The following is a 21,479-nucleotide window of genomic DNA, read 5'->3' on the forward strand; positions in this document are numbered from 1 at the left end:
AAGGTGATAATTGGGAATTTCCTGGTGGTCCAGTGGCTAAGACTCCGTGCTCCCAATGCAGGGGGCCCTGGTTCGATCCCTGGTCAGGGAACTAGATCCCAGGTGCTGCAACAAGAGTTCGCATGCCGCAACTAAGAGATCCCGCATGCTGCAATGAAGATCCCGAGTGCTGCAACTAAGACCTGGTGCAGATAAATACATAAGTAAATAAATAAATGGTGACGATTATCTTGAGAGTTGTAAAAAGGTGAACTTAGGAATGTGAAGTGCAGTGCCAGGCACAGGGCAGCCTCTCACTAAATGCACTGGGGTTTTCCTCCCACAAGGTTTTCACTGTAGTGGTTTTCAATTTCTGAATCCGTCGTAGGATCTATTGGCGATGCCACTGATGGGATGAGGTAAAGCTATCAGTGGGGCGGCCGCCCTACAGCGAACTCAACCAATTCACTCCCCTTCTATTTTATGTCCTGTGGTTCCAAACAAGATTGCAATTGATGGGGGACGGGGGGGGGGGGGGGCGCTGCTTGTATTAAGTAAAGCCGGAACACACTAAATAAAGCTTGGTAACACTGAGGTGTAAACCCAGATAAGAGCATTGGTGCAGTTTTCAGCTACTAGATGGTGAAGTCGTAAGCTGAGCACATTTGTCATGTGTCATGTGTGGGATGAGAGGAGGGGGGTCAGCAGCTGTTTGAGGGCGCACTGGGACGAGGGGAGCAGCCGCAGCACGAGGGGAGCTTGGCAGTTCAGCGCCTGAGCCCTGGAGTCGGGCTCCCCAGAGATGTGTCCAGGTTCTGCTACTTGCTAGCTGGGTCAGTTTGGACAAGTCATGTGCTGTGGTGTCCCAATCTCTAAAATGGGATCATTGTACCTACAGCTAGGTGATACTGCCTTCATATCTCAGTTAATGCATACAAAGCACTTAAAACTGTGTGGTATATATTAAGTACTCAATACTTTTTAGTGCAGAAGAGATGCAGTTGTGAAGGAGCTCCTACGGCTCCTCTCACTGTGAATGGTCACATTTTAAAAACTACCCTTCTAGTAGCTAATACTTAATTGGGGACTTACCAGGTGCCAGGCACAGTGCTGGAGCACCTTACATCAGCATTACGTAAGCCCCCACAACCCCAATTAACAGGCACTATTATCCCCGTTTTACTAAAGAAGAAACTAGGCTTAATTAAAGAAGTCAAGGCACATAGCTACTAAGGATTTCAGGCTTAGGTACTGCCTTACCCACAGGAGCAAAAGATGCTATCCAACGTACACCCCACACTCCAGCACCTCTCCCCTTCAACCTCCCAAGCAACTCATCAGACCCAGAGATTAGAAACACGTCTCCCGTGGAAATTTACAAGGAAGCATAGGGTCTATTCTAAAAGCCTTCCTTTTGTCCCTCCCGGCCATTCACGAAGGAGTCAGTCACATACAGAACTCAGAGGGTCTATTTATTAGGAAGGTGATGTCAGTGCTTTATCAAAGATGAAGAGAGGTCAGAGAAGGATGGTGGGATAAAGGCCTCTCAGCCGGGACATTTCTTGGCCACAATGAGGACAGCAGAAGGCACAAGTCCTGAAGATGGAACGAAACAGGTTTGAACCAAAAGATCTGCTTTTTGCCCACCCCACCCCCGCCCCAATTCCTGGCCTCACACTATCTCCACAAAGTCCCTTCTTTGCATCCCTTCCTTTCTCAAGCATGTCCCCTATCCCCCTCCTGGTTTCGGGTCCCACGTGTCATACCCAGCTCCTGCAGAGGCCGCTCCATGTCAGCCTCTGAGAAGGCCCGCCGGGGGAAGCCACTAAGCAACTGCACAGGGTCCTGGCCCCCTCCTAGCTCCTCCCCACGGTGGAGCTCCACATAGAGCCTCACAGCTGCCAGCTGTTCCCGTGCCCGGAATGTCTGGGTCAGTGAGCTCCCATCTGGCAGCCTGACCTAGAAGGCAAGACAGAAATACAGAATTGTGAGTGTCAAAACTGAGTGAAGTGCCCAGGTAAGGAAAAGAAAAAGAGCAAAGTTGGCTTCTCCTTCCTCTTAGACTAAACCAGCATAATTACTATTTAAAGCACCTAATGAACAACCACTTAGGCTTGGCTTTACTGAACACTGAAGAGAGAGACTCCTAGCTCCCTCACGACTTAAGGAAAACAAAGACAAGATTACACAAAATATCTGGATAGGTACCACATCATGCAAACAGCTGTATAATAAGCCAAATGAAAATATGATGAACAAGTAAGAAATTAACTGCTGAATAAGAAGAGAGAGATTTATAAAAGACTGGGGCAAGTAAAATTTGATATCTTTCCTAAGAGCAGAGGAGGTAGGATTTCAAAAGTCATTTACAAAGATGGGAGAGGTTTGGCCAAGGGAACATAACTGAAAAAAGCTCTGGGCTGGGCTGGGCGCCTTACAAGCCAACAAAGGGTCCCAGGAGCAAGTCAGGAATCAGAATCAGTACCTGTATGCGACACTGGTCATACTCTCGCTTCGTGGGAGGCTCCTTGCTGGGAGAGGAGGGAACAGGGCCTGGCTCTGTTGTTGGTGGGCATGGCTGAGAGCCCACATGACCACCATACTGGAGGACAAAGTTAAACAATCAGGCACTAAGCCCAACCTTTCCCTCTGAAGCTAGAAAAGGAGATTTACTAGCCTCCCTACTTCATTACCCTCAGTATCTACCCAATCACCTACCTTCTTGGCTCTCTCTGCTTTGTCCCTTTCGATCTTTTCTCGGACTCTTTGTCTGGAACGCAGACAGAACGAAAGTAGGTCAGACACTGACAAAGCAGATCTTGATTCCTTTCTCAGCCAACACCCCCAGCACCCAGACCTGGCCGCTAACTCTTCAGCCTTTTCCCTCCTCCGCTCCTCAGCAGCCCGGCGCATCTCATCTTCCTGCAGCCGCTGTCGGGCAGCTGACAACTCTTGCCCTTGTCTCCTGCGCTGCCGTTCCTGTTCCAGTGCCTCCCGCTCCTCTCTTTCTTCACGCTCCCGCTGCTTTTGGGCCACCAGCTCCAACATCCTGTATTGCAGAGAGGAAAGAGTTCAAGAGAAGTGGACATAAATTGGGAAGGTGCGTTTATTAACAAGGGATTCAGAAAACAGAATCCGGGAACACAGTCCCAAAACACCTCTGGGGAGAGGTGGAGGATGAGCCTCAGAAATGTGACCTTGTTCCTCATACCTCTTAGTCTGTTCCTGTCTTTCCTCTTCAGTCAAAATGGGTTTGCTTTCTCCCACAGCAGACCCAGATCCTACAAACAAGCAATCAGTATTATTACCCGTTCACCCTTCTCCTCAGGCCCTCCTGAATAATCACACTGGGTCCCTCCGTCAGGACCTTCAGGGCCACCTTGCTCAGTGGGGGTGGGTTCCCGTCCCAGGATATGTCCAAGGGGGGTCGCGAGTGGCTCGTCCACGTCTGGGTCGTCTTCATGCTCCATCAACCTGGCAGGGAAAGTCGGGAGGGAAGTTAATGTTCAGGCTGCCCCTCCTAGGAGTCCCCAGTCCCCTGCTACCCGGTCTGAGCGCTCACCAGTCCATCGCAGCCTCGATGCCCTGGTTCCCTGTGAGGGCCAGAGCCTTCTCCCTGGGGGCAGAAACACCGTGAATAGCGCCCACGAGCCATGGCGATGGTCAGGCTGGGGCGTAGAGCCTGAGGCCAGGCTGGGGTAAAGGCCTGGACAGGTCGGCGACCCCCGCGGACGGGTGTTAGGGGGCTCCCTTACGCGCGTCCCTTGGGGAAGCCCATCTCGAGGAGACTCTCCAGAGCCGTCAGCTCCGCCATGACGCCGCCACCGCCGCTTCCGCGGGGACCTGGAGGGGGCGAGAAGGCCGGAGAGGGTCAGCGCGGGGCGTCCCCCGCCGGCGCGCTATCCCGCCCCCAACGGCCCCAGCCGGACGCTCGCTCACTCACTGGCTTCGGACCGGCCCTGGACACCGACGAGAAGAAAGCCTAGGGGAAGCGGAAGTGCCCGAATCTGTTTGGGTCACGTGGAGGCGGACGTGGACGGGTGCCGCGGAGAGCCAGAAAACACAGGCCTGGCCCGGCTGCCTTGACCTGGCGTTGAGGGGACAGGCGGGGCGTGGGAGTAGCGGCCCGGGAGGCAGCCCACATTCCCCCGCCCAAGCCCGGGCGCCCGGCGGCGGTGTAGAAGAAGGGCGATGCCGACCTGAAACCCTTGGGCGAATCAAGACAGCTCTCGATATGGCCCCTTAGCGCGACCGGTTGGAAAATTATTTAGCAGTGTTTATCAGGAGCCATAGAAATGTGCGCACCCTTTGACCTGCTCATCCTCTCCGGCAATTGAGCTATCCTCCGCGCGACTGCCAAAGGGATCTTTGCAAAACACAGTAACTGATACCGTCATCACCTCCCTGATTAAGACTTCTCCATGACACCTCAGTCACCTAGGACGAAACTTAAATGTTGGTAGTCTGGCTTCCTCCTACCCTTTCTTTTGTTAATGCCCCATTTATAAAGTGAGGATAACAACAGCACCAACCTTAGGTGCCTGGCAAGACTATACTGTGTAAATGTTGGTAGTTGGTGCGGAGTTCATCTCTCACCACTTGAGGGTAACGTGCAGATTGCAAAACTCTCCCTCCTCCCGGTCTTTGCACATACCCGTCCCTCTGTGTCTGGGATGTCCTGCCTCTTCTGTGGGCTTGGTTAACTCCCAGTCGTTTTTTGGACTGGACCCTGGGTTTGCTTTCTGTCTTTTCTTTCCTTTTTTTTTTTTTTGGCTGCACCGCATGTGGGATCTTAGGTCCCCAGGGATCAAACCTGCTCCCCCTGCTGTGGAAGCGCGGAATCTTAACCACTGGACCACCAGGGAAGTCCCTGGGTTTGCTTTCTAAGGGAAGCCTGCCTTGACCACCCCCTCTCCACCTCCCAGCCCCGGTATTTACTCCATTAGCACTTGTCCCCCTGGTGTGTAGTCTTGTTGATTACTTAGCTCGCCGCCACTACCTAGGCTGTTAGGTCCCTTAAGTTAAAGCTCACTTTAAATGTTTTTTAGGAGGCAGAATAATAATAAGTTGCTGATATTGATAATATATGCACTAGAGAATTTTATATGGTTAATTCATATTTAATCATCACAATCCATATGATGTAGATACTATTATTAGTCACTGGAAACAGACACAGGAGGATGAGATAATTTACCGAAGGTCGCAGAGCTAGGATTCAAACCCATGCAGTGGGCGTTCTGGAACCGCTAGGCTGTGCTGCCTCTCTGCGGTGGAATGAAGATCATCAGCTTTGGAGTTGGGCAACTTGGGTGGAGAAATCCTAACTCACCTCCTTACTTGTATTGAATAGCTTCAAACCATTTAGAACCTCAAACTTCTCACCTGTGAAAAGGTGATACCATCTCTTAGAACGATTGTGGTAAGAGATTAAGTAAGAATGCATGTAAAGCGCGTCTTTAATATTAAGACAGTAAGGAAGAAAAAGTACAGAAAAAAAAACAAACAGAACGAAAAAGTGAGATAGTAGGCCCTCATTATTTGTAAATGAATAAATGCTGAGGAAATACAGGAATCAAACTAAAGACACAAAGTATTCACGGCAATGTGGTGTGTATTCTAAATAACAAATGTGTTCTAACTTTATTCTAGAGTTCCAATAATAGAAGAATGATTAAATTGTATAGTACTGCCTCTCTCACCTACTTCAAGGTTAAGTACCCTATGGAAATACACAAACATGTGAGGATACACAAACAAACAAGGATGTCCATAGCAAACGCTGAAGACAAATGTTCTAACAAAGAGCCAAGGCTATTGTCAGTTAAGGAGCACCCTCCAATGGAAAGTTATGCCTTTCACATAAGTAAGAAGGCTGTGATTTACCAACATGGAACACTGTCCATAATATATTGAATGAAAAAAGAATATATTTGCATTGCTTAGAGAAAAATTTGCTCTGCTACAGGCAATTACCTCTCGAGGAGAAGGGAAGCTTTCATTTTATCCTCTTCGGTACTGAAATTTGTATGTGTTACTTTTATAATTTAAAAAAAGGTTATAAGATCAGTAAAAGTGAGGAATAAACTGTGTAGCAACTTAGACTTTTCTACATCCAGTTAATTTAAAAATAAACTCGAAAGTATGTATACTACTCCGACAAATCGGTGTGTGGACAGGGAATTGAAAAGGATCATGAAAATTGAAAATGTCTTCCTTTTACATCTCCTTTAATGTTGTTACAGTGAATATACAATAAACACAAATGGGGGAGGGGGAGTCCTTTGTTATTATTGTATTATTATTATTATATTTTTACTAGCAAAACCGCCAGCTTGTCCCAAACAGCAGCTTGGGCAGTCCTCTTCTCCACCCCATGTCAGTCATTTATTCCCACCCGCCTCAGACACAGGTAGATTCTAACTCAGTGCGCATCCTCACTATCTAAACAAAAAGGCAGAAGGAGAAGGAGTGGTCTCTAGCCCCAAACTCCCATCCCGCAGCAGCTTATTCTCAAAACCCCACGGAAGCCACCCATAGTGGCAGGGCCCTTTTGAGGCTGTACGACAGGAGTAGACTAACCGTAGCCAACGGGCCAAAACTGTCCGGGGCCTGACTTGTAAGGCCCAAGAGCTAAGAATGATTTTTACGTTTTTAAATGGTTACATGGTTATGTAAGAACTACATGATATCTTCGATTTTATCCCCTGGAACCACAAAGCCTAAATTATTCTGGTCCATTAAGAAAAAATTTGCCGACCTTCTCTACTCCTAAACCTAAGCTCGGAGCAGAGTGGAAAGTCTGGGGCCTGAACCGACTCAGCGGGGGGCCAGCGCCCGGCCTTCCATCCCGCCGTCTGGTCTGTCGGGGCGCCACCTCCCCCGGAGCGGCGCCGGGCTTAGCTTGGCCGGAGAGGCCCCCGGGAGGCCTCAGAGTCCCGCGCCGCTCGGGCGGCCTCGGCGGGGGCAGCCCCAGCGCTCGCGCAGGCAGAAGTGCCAGACCAGGGCGGAGCAGCTGAGCAGGGCCAGCGCCGAGCCCACGCCCACGGCCCCGTGCAGCAGCGTGAGCGGCCTCGGCAGCACGGTCAGCCGGCCGCAGGGCCCGAAGGCGGGGCCGCCCGCGCCGTCGAGGCCCTCGGCCCCGGGCACGCTGCTCTCCCCGGCCGCGTTGGCGGCCACCACACAGACGACGTACGCGCCCCCGGGCTTCAGGCCCTTCAGCTCCGCTCGGCGGACCGTCGAGTTGAGGGGGGGCCCCTTCTGCGGAGCCCCGGCGCCTTCCCAAAGCAGCAGCCAGTACTGCTGGACCGGGGAGAAGGGGGCGCACCAGTGCACCACGGCGCGGCCCGCCTCTGCCTCCATGCGCACTTCCCCCAGGCGTGGCGGGTCGGGCGGCTGCGCGGCGCTGGAGAGGCCGGGGCACAGGCACATCGTCGGGCCGGCCCTCTGCAGCTCCTGGCAGGGCACCTGCAGGTGGCGGCAGCGGTCGTAGTCGCAGGGGACAGCCGGCAAAGGTGTCTCATCTTGCTCCTCTTCTTCCGAGTCTCCCGCCAAGGGCTGCGCTCTGGGAACCAAGGAGAAGGTGACAGCCAGGAGCCACACAAGGCAGGGAGAGCCCGGCATGGAGTCTGGAAGGGAAGGAGGGGGAAGGGTAAAGGCCGGTCAGCCCTCACACCTTGCAGGCCCCCCTCCCTCAACAAAAGCTCTAGAGACAGGGAAACACGACCGGGGACCAAGAGAACAGGAAGGAGGTGGAAATGAGACGATACACCCCTTTGTCATCCAACTTCTGAACAGCCTATGTGCTTGGTTTTGGGCGAAAAAGAATAAAATGTCGTCTGACCCGACAGAGAGAAGTGCGCAACCAGCAATGCGTGAAGCATGAGAAACAGTTAATGAATAAACTGAGTGCTGAGGGGAGAAGAGGAGTAAATGATTTACGCAGCCTGGGGAAGGAAGATGGAATCGTTCCCAGCTGCCACCCAGAGAAACCATCTAAGTAAAATAAGTATCAATCAGTCAGCAACACATGCAGAAACCCAGAAAGGAGATGGAAGTGAGAAAGGAGAAGAGATGGGACACAGAGGCCCTGGAACCCTCCCTCCCCACCTATCAAAGTCCTGGTCCCTGCCTGCCCCCCACCTCCCTGACTCACAAGCAGCACCTTACCAGTGGGTAGGCCTTGATGCAGTGAGTAGCAGGCCGGGGGTCCTAAGAGGTCCCCAGGAGCACAGGCTGCACAGTCGGGTTTTCTCAATGTCTTCAATTTCAATTCTGTTTTGGCTCAAAGCTTTTATACCCTCAACTGTGATGTCACCACCTGGCCCCCCTTCCCCTGTCCCCCTCCCCGGTGAGTGCCAAGAAGAGGGCTGGTGCCTTCAGAGGGCCTGAGTCACGGGGCCAGGGGTGGGGGAAGCCACATGCAGCGGTTTCAGCTGGAGGCCAGGATGCCTGGGTTCTGAAAGAGCAGTGGAATGTGGAAGGCAGCCAGGAGCTGAGAATCCAAAGGCTGAAGTCACGTGAGGGGGTGAGGAGGGGAACACAAAGGACGGGGCCACCTGGCTGGTATCAGAGAGAAAAATAGCTGTGGACAGCATGGGGCCTGGGCTACAAAATGCTGTTTCAGTAAAAAATCATACCACATCCATGGCAGTCATTTCCTGTCTTCTGCCTCCCAATGGACTGAGAAAGGGAGGGGTGCGGAGGCCAGAATGATGTATCCCAGCTTTCCAGACCCGCCCTATGCTATCCCCCTCCCCAGAGGGAGATGAGAGTCACATGGATGGAGTGGGCAGGTTTTCGCTCCTTGGACGTCCTAGGCTGTGAATGGAAACAGCTGTGCCTAAAACAGTCCAGGGTCTGGAGGTCTTCCCCATCGGTAACCCCTGACAAGACAACCTCCTCCAATCGGGGTGGGGGATGCCTGGGGAACATCAGGTTTTCAAATGGCCCTGAACCCACTTCAGAGTCAGGGAGGCAGCTGGCACGAAAGTAGTTTATTGGGGGAGCCCCGGAAAGGGAAAGGGATCAGGGGGGAGAGGGCTGGAGTGTGGGGACTCTGCCCTATTCTCTTCAGGAACTAGAGCAAATGGGGCGCTGGCGGACAGTGCCTGCCGAGGGTTCGGAGCTGCCCACGGTCTCCGGGGCAAGGGCAGGGGCAGAAACAGGCAGGTTGGCCTCCGTTAGCAGAGCTGCATCTTCCCAGGAGCCTGAACCTGGGCCAGGGGAAGGAGAAACAAAATCCCAGATGGGAAATTCCAGACCAGGGGCTCCTGCCCCCACCCAACGTGGCCTTCTCCCTACCCACAGGCCAACCCCAGTCCACCCAGGTCCCGCTGCAGAGTGCCCCTCACCGTCACTGGCCTCGGGCTCTAGCTCCTCCTCGCCACTCAGGGGCTGTGGATCTGGTTTCTCCTCCTCAGACAGCTGGCCTCCTGCAGCCCCAGGGGGAAGGCAGAGGTCAGTCTGGAGGAGGCTGAAGGGGAGGGCTGAGAGGAGTCAGGAAGGAGGTCGGGCTGCTGCACCTTACCTGGCTCCGAGGGATCTGCACGCCTCTCACTGTCCTCTGTAATGGGTGACAGCTGAGTGGACTCCTCCTGGCCTTGGGGCCCTGTGCCTCCAAAGGGGGTAGAGGACAGGGCAGGGCTAGGGCAGCTGTGCCTGGATGGCAGTGCCGACTTCACCCCATTCAGCCTTCCCCTTGACCTTCAGCTTGGTATGTGAGCACCTAAAGCCTCATACTGGACGGCGCAGGAGCCTCCTCACCCAGCCCCCAGCCATCACCTTTACCTGGCTGATGGGCAGAGATCCTCCGCTGGACTTCCTTGCGGGAACTGTCTCTGTTTCGGATGTTTACCTGTAGGGGGGAAACTCCTGAGCAGCAAGGACTGCCTTCCCTCACCGGTGATCAGGGCCCTTCAGCCCCAGCCCCCAACATGCTCCTGCCCACTCCCCAAAGAAGGATCATGAGGGGGAGAGGAAAGGGGTCCTTTGCGACCTGCAGAGAGAGGCGGTGTCGGGGCCAGATGCCCCGCCACACCCACTGCATGTAGCTGAAGAGCACGATGACGCTGAGGAAGGTGAAGTTGCTGGCGACACCAACGAAGGCGCAGGTCATCGGGAAGTTGTACAGCAGGTACCTGAAGCAGGAAGCAGAGACAGGAGGGGAGTAGCAGCTACCAGGGAGTACCAGCCTTCTCATTTCCCAGAAATAACTTCTAGGGCGATTCACCAGTTTGGCTAGAGCTGGGCTCCATCCCCTGCCTCCCACCCACTGAGCCGATGTGTTCAAGAGAGCAGTTCTCAACACTGACTGCACATGACCTTTCCCTGGGGTGCTTTCAAAAAGTCTGACGGCCTGGTATGACCCTAACAAATCCTGGTCTTGGCGTGGGGCCCAGGCATCAGTATTTTTTTAAAGTTCCCCAGACACCTGATATGCTGATGTGCAGTCAGGGTGGAGAATCTGTGGCCTAAGTAAAACCCGTAAAACCCGTCGCCTCTGCTTAGGACCCTCTTCACTTAAGGACAGCCCCACGAGAGCTGCCCAGGCCACGTCAGTGCTTCCTCACCTGAGCCCAGTGAAGTGGGCGTGGATGCGGAGGTAGGCTCCGTACAGCTGGATGCGCTTGCTGTGGATCTCGATAATGGCTCCGGTGGTCGGCACGTACTGCAGGCGGGTGGGCAGTGGTGGCAGCACATCAGGCCAGGATCCTGCCGCTGTCACTCTTACCAGGCCAATCTGAGGCCCGCTTCCAGCCTCTACTGCTGTCCCTCCTGACCGAGCCCAGAAGCTCCTCAGGTAAAATTCTGGGCTTGTGGGGAGGGCTGTCTCCTAGTCCTCCTTCCCCCCTTACCGAGTTCTCCCTGTATTCTGGGTACAGCTCCACTTCCAGGACCTGCTTCTGCTCTGCAAAGCCAAACAGCAGGAGGCTAGAGAAGACCAGGGTGTCAAGCATCTGGAGCAGGTTTGAGCGGTAATGCAGCATCACCTGCCAGGGCCAGGAGGGAGAGGCTGGGGACGGGTGCCCGCCCCTCCACCACCCCTGAGCAGGCTAGGAAGGCTGCTTCTTCCCCGGTCCCTGCTCCCTCACTTTCACTTCCTACCACGCCCCCAAAACCCAAGTCTTGACCCAACCGTTGCAAACACTTGAATGACATCCCTGCCCTGCCCTACCTGGCCACATGTCTCTATTCCAATACAACAAAGCCCCCTTTTCTAAGAAACCCTCCTAGGTGAAGCCCCACACTGTCTCTGATCTACCTTCCCCCCAAGTGGTTCTATAATCCAGAACAGACTGTATGTTCCAGTGTACCATCTGAAGCTTTTTCCCCCATGTGGATATTCGGGGATTTGCTTCATGATATGGTTCTGTTGATAATTAAGAACAGAATCTAACATTTATTGAACACCCACTATTTCCTCATTGAATCCAAACTAGTTGTGTTATGAGGGAGTTACTACTATATTCACTTATAGCACTTTATAACTAAGGGGTTAAGTAAATTGCCCCTCAGCTAGCATGTTTCTGAGTGAGGATTCGAGGCCAGGCTTGCCTGGCTCCAAAGAAGCCCCTGTTTCCAGGGTGGCTCCACTCTTCAGACTTTACCCCAAAGCTGGACATGCGCACCAGATGTTAGGGGGTGTTTGTCTGGTGTGGTAAACTGACACCTCTTGCCTATCCTGATGTGTCTGTGACTTCAGAGCTGGGATGTTTTCTCCTGAAGCCCTACCCAGATACTCTGACATCTGTCATCATTCTCCACACCCTCCTAGACAGGCTAGGAATGAACACTCACGGAGCGTGAAGAGGTGGAGATGATTCGGCCGCCTCTGGTGTAGCATGAAATGGTGACCAAGAACATGCCCAAATCTTGATTCACAGGAGACTCTGGCAGCTCAAGCTCTAAGGTAACGCGGTACGGCTGTCCATACATCAGCACCTGCCCAAGGTAGCCCCGTCTCTTTAAAAAAAATTTTTCTTAATTGCGCTGCCCCTGTACCACCTCCCCCCTTCCCCTCCAAACACTCTGCCACAACCCTCCGCTCTCAAAACAGGCCTCTCAATCTCTGGTCCCAAGAAAGTGCTGCCCCCTTCTGGTGGCTGGATCCCTCCCACTTCTGAGACCTTCAGTATCCTGTCTGCTCTACTGAATCACTCTTTTCGAGAAAGGCTGTGTCACATTTCTTTTCCAAAAGTGAACCGTCATGTTGCCAACTGGGCCATCTGTGACTCAGGTCTCTCTGTCCCCGTGAGGCCATCTCCCCGGACCCAGCCTACCTTCACTTACATTATTAATTAACCGAGTGCCAGAAGTGCTCACCATCTCCCTAGCCAGCTGTCGCACAGTCACTGTCACTCAACACCATCTTATGTCATTCTGGGTCCTTTATCTTGGTTCTGTTGGTAGAACCCTGAGACTCACAGCAGGAAGGCTTCTTCACTGGGATTAACCTCAAAAGGTTAAAGATGTGCCACCAAACACACCCTAGTTTTTCCTGACTGTTCCCATATTCCTCTAATCCTGTATTCAGCTATGCTTGTCCTATGCATGACCCCCTCAGGGTGACACATAAGGATCACAGGGGTGATGGTAAAGCTTCTGGTTTTAACCAAAGAGGGAGTGGATTTAAAAAAAAAAAGAAGTTGAAAAAAACCTTCCCCTAACCCTAATAGTGTACTAGCTCCGAAATCTAGATATGGCTATGAGGGTACTTTGAGCATTTTATCCATAGGGTAATAGGTGAAAAACCACTGATCAAAGTCTTTCTTTATACAGATTCTTATTTTCGGTCTGAATTACGTCTTGACAAAAATGGATTCCATGAGATTCCTACCCCCCTGTAGAGGCCAGATGAATCTAAGCCAGTTGCTTCACTGAATTCTTTGAAACATTAAAATCGGTAGTTCTCTGGATGGGCAGGAAGGAAATGGGGAGTGACTGCTAGGTAGTGGGTATGGGTTTCTTTCTGGGGTGATGAAAATGTTCTAAAATTGATTATGGTGATGGTTGCTCAACTCTGAATATACTAAAAACGACTGAACTGTACATTTTGAATGGTGACTTGTACACTATGTGAATTATACCTCAATGAAGATTTTTATATATTTTTTTTTCTTTTTAAACCAGTAATTATGTCATCTCCTCCAAGGGCATCCACAAAATCTAATACCAGAATCTTGTGAATGAGTCCTGCCTTTGTTCGCATTTGTCTGCCTGGTGGGCAGGTTCTCCCTCTCCTCCGTTCCCACACAGTATTCACTCTTCCTTAAAAGGCCCACTTTGAGCCTCACCATCTCCATAGTCTCACACCTGTCTAATTCTTCACAAATTCTTCTGAAATGCAGAATCTGCGTCTTTGCTACTTAATGCAATGTATAGATTTCTGTCAATCCTGTGAGCTCCTTGAAAGCAGGACCACATCTTCTATTTCTAAACAAGGTGTTACACACAGAGTAGACCCATTATTTCATGCAGTCATTCAAAAATGTTCACTAGAAATGAATGAAATGATCCATCTGCTTTAATTATCAGGGACTTGGGCCTCACCCTTCATCCTTCCATCCCTTCCTCATCCAGCAGCCTGGTACCCGACTGTTTTAGGCTCCTTGCGTCCCCAACCATTATGATATACGATGGGCAGCCACACAAATGCATGCAGCATCCCAGGTACAAATGTACTGTGGCTTTGTTTCTATTCCCCTCTCAATATATTCCATTTATTATTATTATTATTAAGCCACAAAAACACATTGAACAAATGTTTTCACAGAACATTCTATAATAATCTCCAAGTTACTTTCCTGAGTAGCAGAACTAAAATGATAATCCTCTGTCTTGCAATGCCCATCATTCCACTTCACCACTGTTTTTTTTTTTTTTTTTTTGGTCACACCGTGCAGCTTGCAGGATCTTAGTTCTCCCCCCAGGGATTGAACCTGGACCCTCAGCAGTGAAAGTGTGGAGTCCTAACGACTGGACCGCCAGGGAATTCCCTTCCCCACTTCACCACTTTGAAATCTCCATTTGGGATCCACTCATCCCACCTGGTAAGCTTTCTGGATAGTGTTACCCTGGCAGTAAACTGGAAGATGTCACAGGATACAGAATACACAGTCTCCCAGGTTATTTGTATTGTCAACCCCAGGGGGCCCCAGACTCTACAGTTTACACTCCTCCCTTCAGAGTGACCATTTATTTCTATCCTGTGTTTTTTATCTTTAGGTCAGTATTCTCCCAAGTACAATTTTTGAAAAATCATTTTCAAATGATATTTAAACTCTTAGTAAGTCTGATTTCTGATGACTTCTCATTACACTGCTGACAACTCAAAAAACTCTGGTGATCAGAAATGCTCTTGATCCTCCAAGATCCTTCTGAAGTGTTCTGGGATCCTACCCTTTTTCAGAGCCTCCAGCAGCTTGCCTAACAGAGAAGGATGCATTCCCATTCTGCATTTCCCAGGGTTTCCAGGTTTGTTGAAGGCATACTGGCATTCGGCCAGTCCTCTGGCACAGTACCCTTTGTAATGGCAGGTTACACATATCTGTCAACGGTTTCATAATTTAACATACTTTCAAAACTCTTGGGTGGATTCCATCCTAGTTCTGTAAGATAGCTGATCTGTTAATTTAGGTTCATTTACATCTAAAATACACCTTATCTAGTAGATATGGCCTGGCTGAAACAATTTAAGAAGGAGGAGAGAATAATCCACACAATTCATTTGGACTTTAATTTTTCTTTAACCTCCCTTTCCTTGAAAGCCTTCCTTTTAGTCTCTATTACTCGGTCCCTGACGTCCAGGTCTTTCTCAAGCCTTCCTGTTTCAAGTCATCAAAGCTCTCATAAAACCTCTCTTCAGCTCCCGTACTCACCCGATCACGTCCACCCTTAGCCAGTGAGACATTGGCAACAGGGAAGGAGCAGAGTAAGGAGGCGGAGGAATCGCAGTCGGTCCTAAATGAGAACGGGGATGATACTCTGCTAAGTTACAGAGTCTGCCTTACTTGTTCACACACCTCCTTGGCCCCTAGGGCTCCCTTTCCTATCCCCCATCCCTTCTCCCAGAATGGGCACGCTTCTCTGTTATAGAGAGAGATGGAGAAGAAATGCAGCCAGGAGATTCAAGACAACAGAATGAGTCTTTAATTCTCTTCCTGCTACTTACATTTATTTCCTTTCATTAGGGCAGACATTCTTAAATGGGAACCTATGGACACTTAGTTGAACAGTTTCGGACTTAAGTGTTTCTAAAGACTCACTTGGGGAGCTGATAAAAATGCAGATTCCTGGGTCCCACTCCTCCAGATTCTGATTTAGGAATTCTGGTCTGGGGCCTAGTTTGAGAAAATTCCTCCAAAGGGATCCACAGATGATCTTTAAGAGGCTTATGAACCCTTCGAATTGTAGGCAAAATTGCACATGGGCATATATATAGGTTTTTATGGCAGGAAGGGCCATAGCTTTCATAAGATCCATGCCTCTTAAAAGTTTAAGCAGGGCTTCCCTGGTGGCGCAGTGGTTAGGAGTCCGCCTGCCAATGCAGGGGACACGGGTTCGAGCCCTGGTCCGGGAGGATCCCACATGCCGCGGAGCAACTGAGCCCGTGTGCCACAACTGCTGAGCCTGCGCTCTTCAGCCCGTGAGCCACAACTACTGAAGCCCGTGTGCCACAACTACTGAGGCCTGCGTGCCTAGAGCCTGTGCTCCACAACAAGAGAAGCCACTGCAGTGAAAAGCCCTCGCGCCGCAAAGAAGAGTGCCCCCCGCTCGCTGCAACTAGAGAAAGCCAGCGCACAGCAACGGAAGACCCAACGCAGCCAATAAATAAATAAATTAAATTAAATAAATAAAATAAATAAATAAATAAATAAAAGTTTAAGCAGCTCTGCCTTAGAAATTACAGCTCATGACCACGGACTCAGGACAGGGGAAAAAAAAAAAAAACTTTGGACCATTGATAATAGTGCCCTTGTCAGCACCTCTTGATTGGTCCCATAGTCATTGTTAAAAGAAGGGGAGAGAATTTGGCAGGGTCTGTAAAATGGGAAGGAATTGAGGCCCCAGGCAAGAAGTAGGACTCTGGCAGTTTATGTACCCAGACACCCTGTGTTTCCATAAATTCTCTTGCAGCAGACTATCCGGGAGTGGGAAGAAGTAATGTAAAAGGCAAACTACTGCTTTCCTAATACCTCCTCTGCTGAAGGCCAGATTAGTTCTGAGATGACCCAAGGGGTTGGGTTGGCTCAAAAGTCTACAGTGGCCCTCATAATGACAATCTAGGAGAGGGATTTTTTTTTTTTCTTCTTTTTAACCAGATTCCAGTAACCAGAGACAGGACTAGGACCCTAGAGTCCTACCAACCCAGACCTGCTCCAACCTTGGGTTATAAAAGAAATCAGTATAAGCACACTGGGCTCAAGTGTCCTCCTCCGTAAATAAGGGGGTTGACCTGAATAAGCTCCAAGGGTCCTTGCAGCAATTCTCTCACAGGATTCCTCTACTTTGATAGAAGACCCCTCTCACCTGTAGTAGAAATGCACGGGGCTGAGGTGGCTGACCGTCGGCATGTAGGAATAGTAGAAGGAGCCATAGAGGAAGACAGACACCCAGAGCAGGAGGAGGATGGTACAGAAGAGCACCCCAAACTGCAGTAGCAGCTTGCGGGCGCGGCCTGCCAGGACATGGCCCATCTCCTGGGCCCACAGTAAGGCAGGTACTGGTGGGTCATTGACCATGATGGGGAGTGCAGGGGGTCTGGCCCCGGGTTCAGGCCTTGAGTTCCTAGGTGCTCTGCCACCTGGACGCCACCCCTGGCCATGGGATGAAGCAGCTGGTGGTTCCTGGAAAAAGACAGAGAAAGGGGAAAGAATGGCTCTTTTCACGGGGGAGGTGGGGACAAAAAGCACAAGCTTACCGGACTGGCTTTGAGGAAGCAGAGATAGCAAGACATCGCAAAGTCTTTGTTTCATATGGCCTTTCTCCAATTGATTGCGTTTCTCAGCCAATTATCCCTTCCTTTCCTCCACTGTGCTCTCTCCACCACCTGTGCTAGAGTTCCTCAGCTGAACCCATCCTCGGGTCACCTGATTCTGGGACTGCCACCTTGACAGTCATTCATAGTAATACGTAACATACAGAGGATGAGCACCTTACAATTCTTCCAAGGCGGTTTTACACACACGATGACACGATTCCACACTGCGAGGTGGCTGCACGGAGAGCGCGCGCGACTTGCCTAAGATCGCACAGCCGGACCCAAAGCCAGCAGCCTCAGCGCAGCCACAATTCCCTCCCGAATTGAGAGCGGTCGCTCTCAGGCAGGGCCGCGCCCCACTCCGGGCAGGGCGTCCTGCAGCCAACGGCCGCTCCCCGCCAGCCTCCTCTGGCTCGGCGGTGGGCGCGGCGCCCGGGGCCCCCACCCAACCGCAGCAACATAGAAACCAGCCAGCGGGCCGCCACAGCGGTGCAGACTCACCAGCCGCGCGCTGCCGGGGCAACGGCGAGAAGGTACTTCCGCCTCCCGGGGGAAGTCCCTCCCCCTTCCGCCGGCCCGCCCCCCCCCTTTGTAGCACTGGGGGCGGGGCTCGTCCGGGGCGGTGCCCGGTGAAGGGGGCGGGGCCTTCCGGGCCGCCAAATTCCTACCTCCTGGCGCCCGGCACTGTCCGTTCCTGCGTTCCGTTACCCTCCGGATACCAAAACCAAAGGGGACAGGCGCCTCCCTCCAGGCCCCAAGATATGCTCCAGATATGAGTCAGCAGGATCCCTCAGCCCGCCCCTCGAGGCCGCAATCACGGCCCTCCGCCCACACCTTCACTATCCGCCATTTAACCCCCGAAGATGGGGCGAGGCGGGCATCCAGCTGGCGCTGATTTTCATTGCCCACAGCTCCTTGGATCTGTGGGCTTCCAAGGCAGAGAGCATTCGCCCCGAGAACGCTGCAATCTGCGGGTACCTGTGCTTCTTGCGCGTTGCGCCAGCGGGCTGGCTGTCCCCTATTCACAAGAGCGGTAGCATTTCAGGCCCGTGTTTTGTCTCCAGCTTTTACGATGCGTGATCGACCTCCTCCGACCCTAACTAGACTTTCCCTCCCCCACAGCGCATTATCTAGACTAGCTTTTGGCGGGTGGCACTTTCTATTTTGTATATGTCTATTCACCCCAAGTAAGATCCCTCAGAAGGACCAGTGTTGTGTACATCTTTGCGTACATCTCACAGCACCAAGCACAACACTGCAGACGTGGGAGGCAATCTCAAACCAATACACACACACACCCAGGAAGCCCATCCATTTCCAGAAACACCCACCGACTCTCCCCTACCTCGTCTTTGTCCGATTCTTTGATCTGATCTCTGCATGCCTCTTTTCCCCCAGCTGCTCCTTCTTCTCTTCGGTCTGCCATTTCTTTAGACATCTTCCTGATGGACCTCGCCGCCCCTGGATCTTCCACTCGAGTCACTTGTAGCTAGAACGTTAAAGTGGTGATCTAGAAGCTGATACCTGTAGCTCATCACATTTTCCTGGATATGGGGAATGGAGGGTCCCTGGGAGAGAAATGAAGATTCAGGTGTTAAATGCTGTGTCAGAGTAGAGGGAGGAGGGATGGAGGGGGCGACTGCCCAGCTGATGTCAGATTTTCAAATGAGCAGGGTCTCACGCAGTCAGTACTGACTCCACTGCAGGGGCTGTCACAGGTCCAGACCACCCCATTTGAGGGGGGAATCTACCTGGGACTCAGCTACTTCCAGCTCCTTTGGGGAGGTCTCTAGCCCAGACCCTGGATGCCCGCAATGGGGGAGGGGCAGGTAGTGAGACAGTAACAGTGGGGGTGTGCACAGGGGCTGCAGGCAGCAGCCAGGCTCCCCCACTGGCCAGAGAGTTGGTATGTGCCAGGATCTGAGCAGCTCCTTCTAGCATCCTTCATCTTTCAGGTAACAGCCAGTGCTGGAGCTGCAAAAACTGGGACCAGCCCTCCACTGGCCTCTGACTTGACCCTCCCCAGTGGCCTTGTATTAGCTGCTTCTGCTGCTGCGTCAGATATTCTCAGCTGCAACTCCCTGCAAGGTGGGGCGCCCATCTCAGGCAGCAGGTTTTGGTGCACCCCACGATCCTTCTCCCCAGGACTGTCGCTGCCCGTGGCCTCAGGTGAGTAGCGAGCATTCTGCTTTTCTCCCTTTGGGGCTCAAGGGGGCAGGTGGGGGTTCTGTGCTCTCCTCATTAGGGCGGGGCTCTTTCTAGTTGTGGTTTTCAGAGCTGGGAACACACATAACTTGAGGGCTCTGAAGCCTTAAATCATTTGTGTGTTTAATGATCTGTGGCCCAGGCCATGTAGGAGTTTGGGGAGCATCTCATCCCACTTCTCCATTTCCTTAGCTGAGGAAGACAGGAATGGGAAAGACCACGGAGGTTGGGGATAAAAGGGGAGTAAAATATTGGGGCATATGACCCGGCCTTGTAAAGGTTGATGAGGAGTAAGCACAGAGGGGGGCCTTCAGCTGAGATTGTGCAGGGCCCCCCTATCATGCTCTGAGCTCTCTCTTTTCTCCAGGATGAAAGGGGAGACCCCTGTGAACAGCACTATGAGTATTGGGCAAGCCCGCAAGATGGTGGAACAGCTTAAGATTGAAGCCAGCTTGTGCCGGATAAAGGTGGGTGGGGCCCTGGATCCCATTAGTTGGCAGCCTGTACCGTAGGTTCCCAAACCTCAGGGTAAGAGATGCTTTCTTTCATTGACTCCCTGAGATCACAGGAGGAGTCTTGGGATCTGTAAGGAGAGCTGGCCCCAGGTCTCTGTGGGTGATGAGGGAAGAGAAGACTGTCTTAAGGAGCCCTAGAGATGGCAAAAGATTATCCATTTGGGGAGGGAGGCTGCAGTCCATTTAGGGTTTCTGGCTAACAGTTCCCCTCCCGGCTGTGCCCCAGGTGTCCAAGGCAGCAGCAGACCTGATGACTTACTGTGATGCCCACGCCTGTGAGGATCCCCTCATCACCCCTGTGCCCACTTCAGAGAACCCTTTCCGGGAGAAGAAATTCTTCTGTGCCCTCCTCTGAGCTGCCCTGTCCCTCCTCACGACTCTTCACCTTTCCCTCTCCCGGGCCCTTCCTCATTTTTGTCAGGAACTGTGGTGAGCCCCCTAGGGTCCCTGCATCCCATCCCTAGCCCTTTCCCAACCCTGTGAGGTTATCTGAAGCACAAGGCCCTCCCTCGCCTATCTGCCGACCCCATTTCCTCACCCACTGAGGCGGACCCAAAGCACCCCGTGACTCGGGGCACCCTTAGCTCCACCCACAGAAGGGCTGTCAGACTCTGCCAGCGTCCTGCCCGCTTCCCTCTGTGACCCGCTCAGACAATGGAGAGAGGGATGGGCTGGGTGCTTGCTCTCAGTCTCACCTGGAACTATTGGAAGTGTAAAGCCATTTGAAGAATAAAGTCATCCAGAGTCTCAGAGGACAGCTCCTGTGTTACCGTTCTTGGGGGATAGGATCATCAGTCAGTAGATCTGGGAGTGGGTGCGGCAGGTGGAAAAGCTTGCCATAACCAGGGAACAGGGCCAGTCAAAGCGGGTTAGACATTGTCTGGGATCGGAGATCCGCCGGGTTAGGGTGGATGGCGGGCAAGAGAGAACGTCTCAAGTGAAAGAAGTTACAGACAGACACTCAGAGGCTACGGAGAGCATACACACACACACACACACACACACACACACACACACACACACACACACACACACACACACACACACACACACACACGAGAGCAATGAAGACAAGTGAAAATGAAAACAGACCGAACGGGGTGGACTTAGGGAGGGATTCCGAAGGGCAGTCGCAGACAGGAGGTACCCAGTGAGAGGGGAGGAGCGTGGTTCCAGTTCCTGGGAAGGGGCCGTTTTACTTCTAAGATGGCGACGCCCGCAGCAGGTCTCCGTCCAAGATGGCCGCCGCCAGGGGGATCCGCACCAATATGGCGGCCGCACGTCACAGCGTTTCACCGTACAGGGCTTCTCAGCTGGGCCCATACTTAAAATGGCGGCCCCAGGCATCCAGAGTTCTCAGTATGGTCCCTTCCGTGCTCATCTGTCTCAAAATGGCTGCTCCTTCCCTCGTGAACTCGATACCCACTCCTACCCACCCCGGAGGCCGGAAGCCGACGTCCACCCGATCCAGGTGAAGGCACACTGGCGGCTACTGCCAAGGATCATGGGACAAGGGGGGTCCCAGCAAGCACGCCAGCAGTAGGCGCCGGTCGCGTGGATCTTATGAGAGAATCTAGGTCTCTATATCTTGCCTAGTAGAGACTCCTTTGGAGCGGAAACAGAAGTGTGAGGACAATGCCCGGCGCCGTTCGGCTCGGGGCGCTGTTCCTAGGTCGCTTCCTGTTCTCCCTAGGAGTTGGATAAGCCCGAAGTTGTTCAGTTTGGGCTTCCTGTTAGAACTGGGGCTTGCTATTCTCCCACTTCCCACTGAGGCCCCTTCTGTCACATCCGCCAGGAGC

The 21,479-nt window shown here is 52.2% G+C and overlaps 4 protein-coding genes across 14 annotated transcripts; 1 reads left to right on the forward strand and 3 right to left on the reverse strand.

The window, feature by feature from the left end:
* Nucleotides 1–1,430: 1,430 nt before the first annotated feature.
* UBXN1 (UBX domain protein 1) lies at nt 1,431–3,999 on the reverse strand. Of its 2 annotated transcripts, none has more exons than XM_068556423.1 (10): nt 3,923–3,999; nt 3,735–3,822; nt 3,542–3,595; nt 3,359–3,453; nt 3,191–3,260; nt 2,837–3,028; nt 2,698–2,749; nt 2,465–2,581; nt 1,746–1,938; nt 1,431–1,575 (listed from the first exon to the last, which is right to left on the reverse strand). In XM_068556423.1, exons 2-10 carry the CDS (start codon nt 3,791–3,793, stop codon nt 1,526–1,528), a joined length of 882 nt encoding a protein of 293 aa, XP_068412524.1. In that variant the 5' UTR covers nt 3,794–3,822; nt 3,923–3,999; the 3' UTR covers nt 1,431–1,525. The 2 variants fall into 2 exon arrangements, with proteins under 2 accessions (XP_068412524.1, XP_068412523.1); XM_068556422.1 differs by having other exon boundaries at nt 3,347–3,453.
* Nucleotides 4,000–6,192: 2,193 nt separating this feature from the next.
* On the reverse strand, nt 6,193–8,867 carry LRRN4CL (LRRN4 C-terminal like). Its single transcript, XM_068556682.1, has 2 exons — nt 8,149–8,867; nt 6,193–7,607 (listed from the first exon to the last, which is right to left on the reverse strand). The coding sequence occupies exon 2, from the start codon at nt 7,600–7,602 to the stop codon at nt 6,910–6,912; it is 693 nt and encodes a 230-aa protein (XP_068412783.1). The 5' UTR covers nt 7,603–7,607; nt 8,149–8,867; the 3' UTR covers nt 6,193–6,909.
* Nucleotides 8,868–8,954: 87 nt separating this feature from the next.
* Nucleotides 8,955–21,136, reverse strand: BSCL2 (BSCL2 lipid droplet biogenesis associated, seipin). Of its 10 annotated transcripts, none has more exons than XM_068556675.1 (13): nt 20,773–20,863; nt 20,376–20,454; nt 18,306–18,528; nt 16,510–16,826; nt 14,859–14,940; nt 11,779–11,922; nt 10,836–10,970; nt 10,551–10,648; nt 9,977–10,118; nt 9,768–9,835; nt 9,509–9,597; nt 9,333–9,413; nt 8,955–9,194 (listed from the first exon to the last, which is right to left on the reverse strand). In XM_068556675.1, exons 3-13 carry the CDS (start codon nt 18,396–18,398, stop codon nt 9,052–9,054), a joined length of 1,392 nt encoding a protein of 463 aa, XP_068412776.1. In that variant the 5' UTR covers nt 18,399–18,528; nt 20,376–20,454; nt 20,773–20,863; the 3' UTR covers nt 8,955–9,051. The 10 variants fall into 10 exon arrangements, with proteins under 10 accessions (XP_068412776.1, XP_068412777.1, XP_068412774.1 ...); XM_068556676.1 differs by having other exon boundaries at nt 20,828–20,845; XM_068556673.1 differs by lacking the exon at nt 20,376–20,454 and having other exon boundaries at nt 9,509–9,589; nt 9,769–9,835; nt 20,773–21,136.
* Nucleotides 17,646–20,430, forward strand: GNG3 (G protein subunit gamma 3). Its single transcript, XM_068556684.1, has 4 exons — nt 17,646–17,934; nt 18,916–19,129; nt 19,533–19,632; nt 19,907–20,430. Exons 3-4 carry the CDS (start codon nt 19,534–19,536, stop codon nt 20,033–20,035), a joined length of 228 nt encoding a protein of 75 aa, XP_068412785.1. The 5' UTR covers nt 17,646–17,934; nt 18,916–19,129; nt 19,533; the 3' UTR covers nt 20,036–20,430.
* Nucleotides 21,137–21,479: the final 343 nt, after the last annotated feature.

This window comes from Eschrichtius robustus, chromosome 11 (genome assembly GCF_028021215.1).
Source record: "Eschrichtius robustus isolate mEscRob2 chromosome 11, mEscRob2.pri, whole genome shotgun sequence".
NCBI lineage: Eukaryota > Metazoa > Chordata > Mammalia > Artiodactyla > Eschrichtiidae > Eschrichtius > Eschrichtius robustus.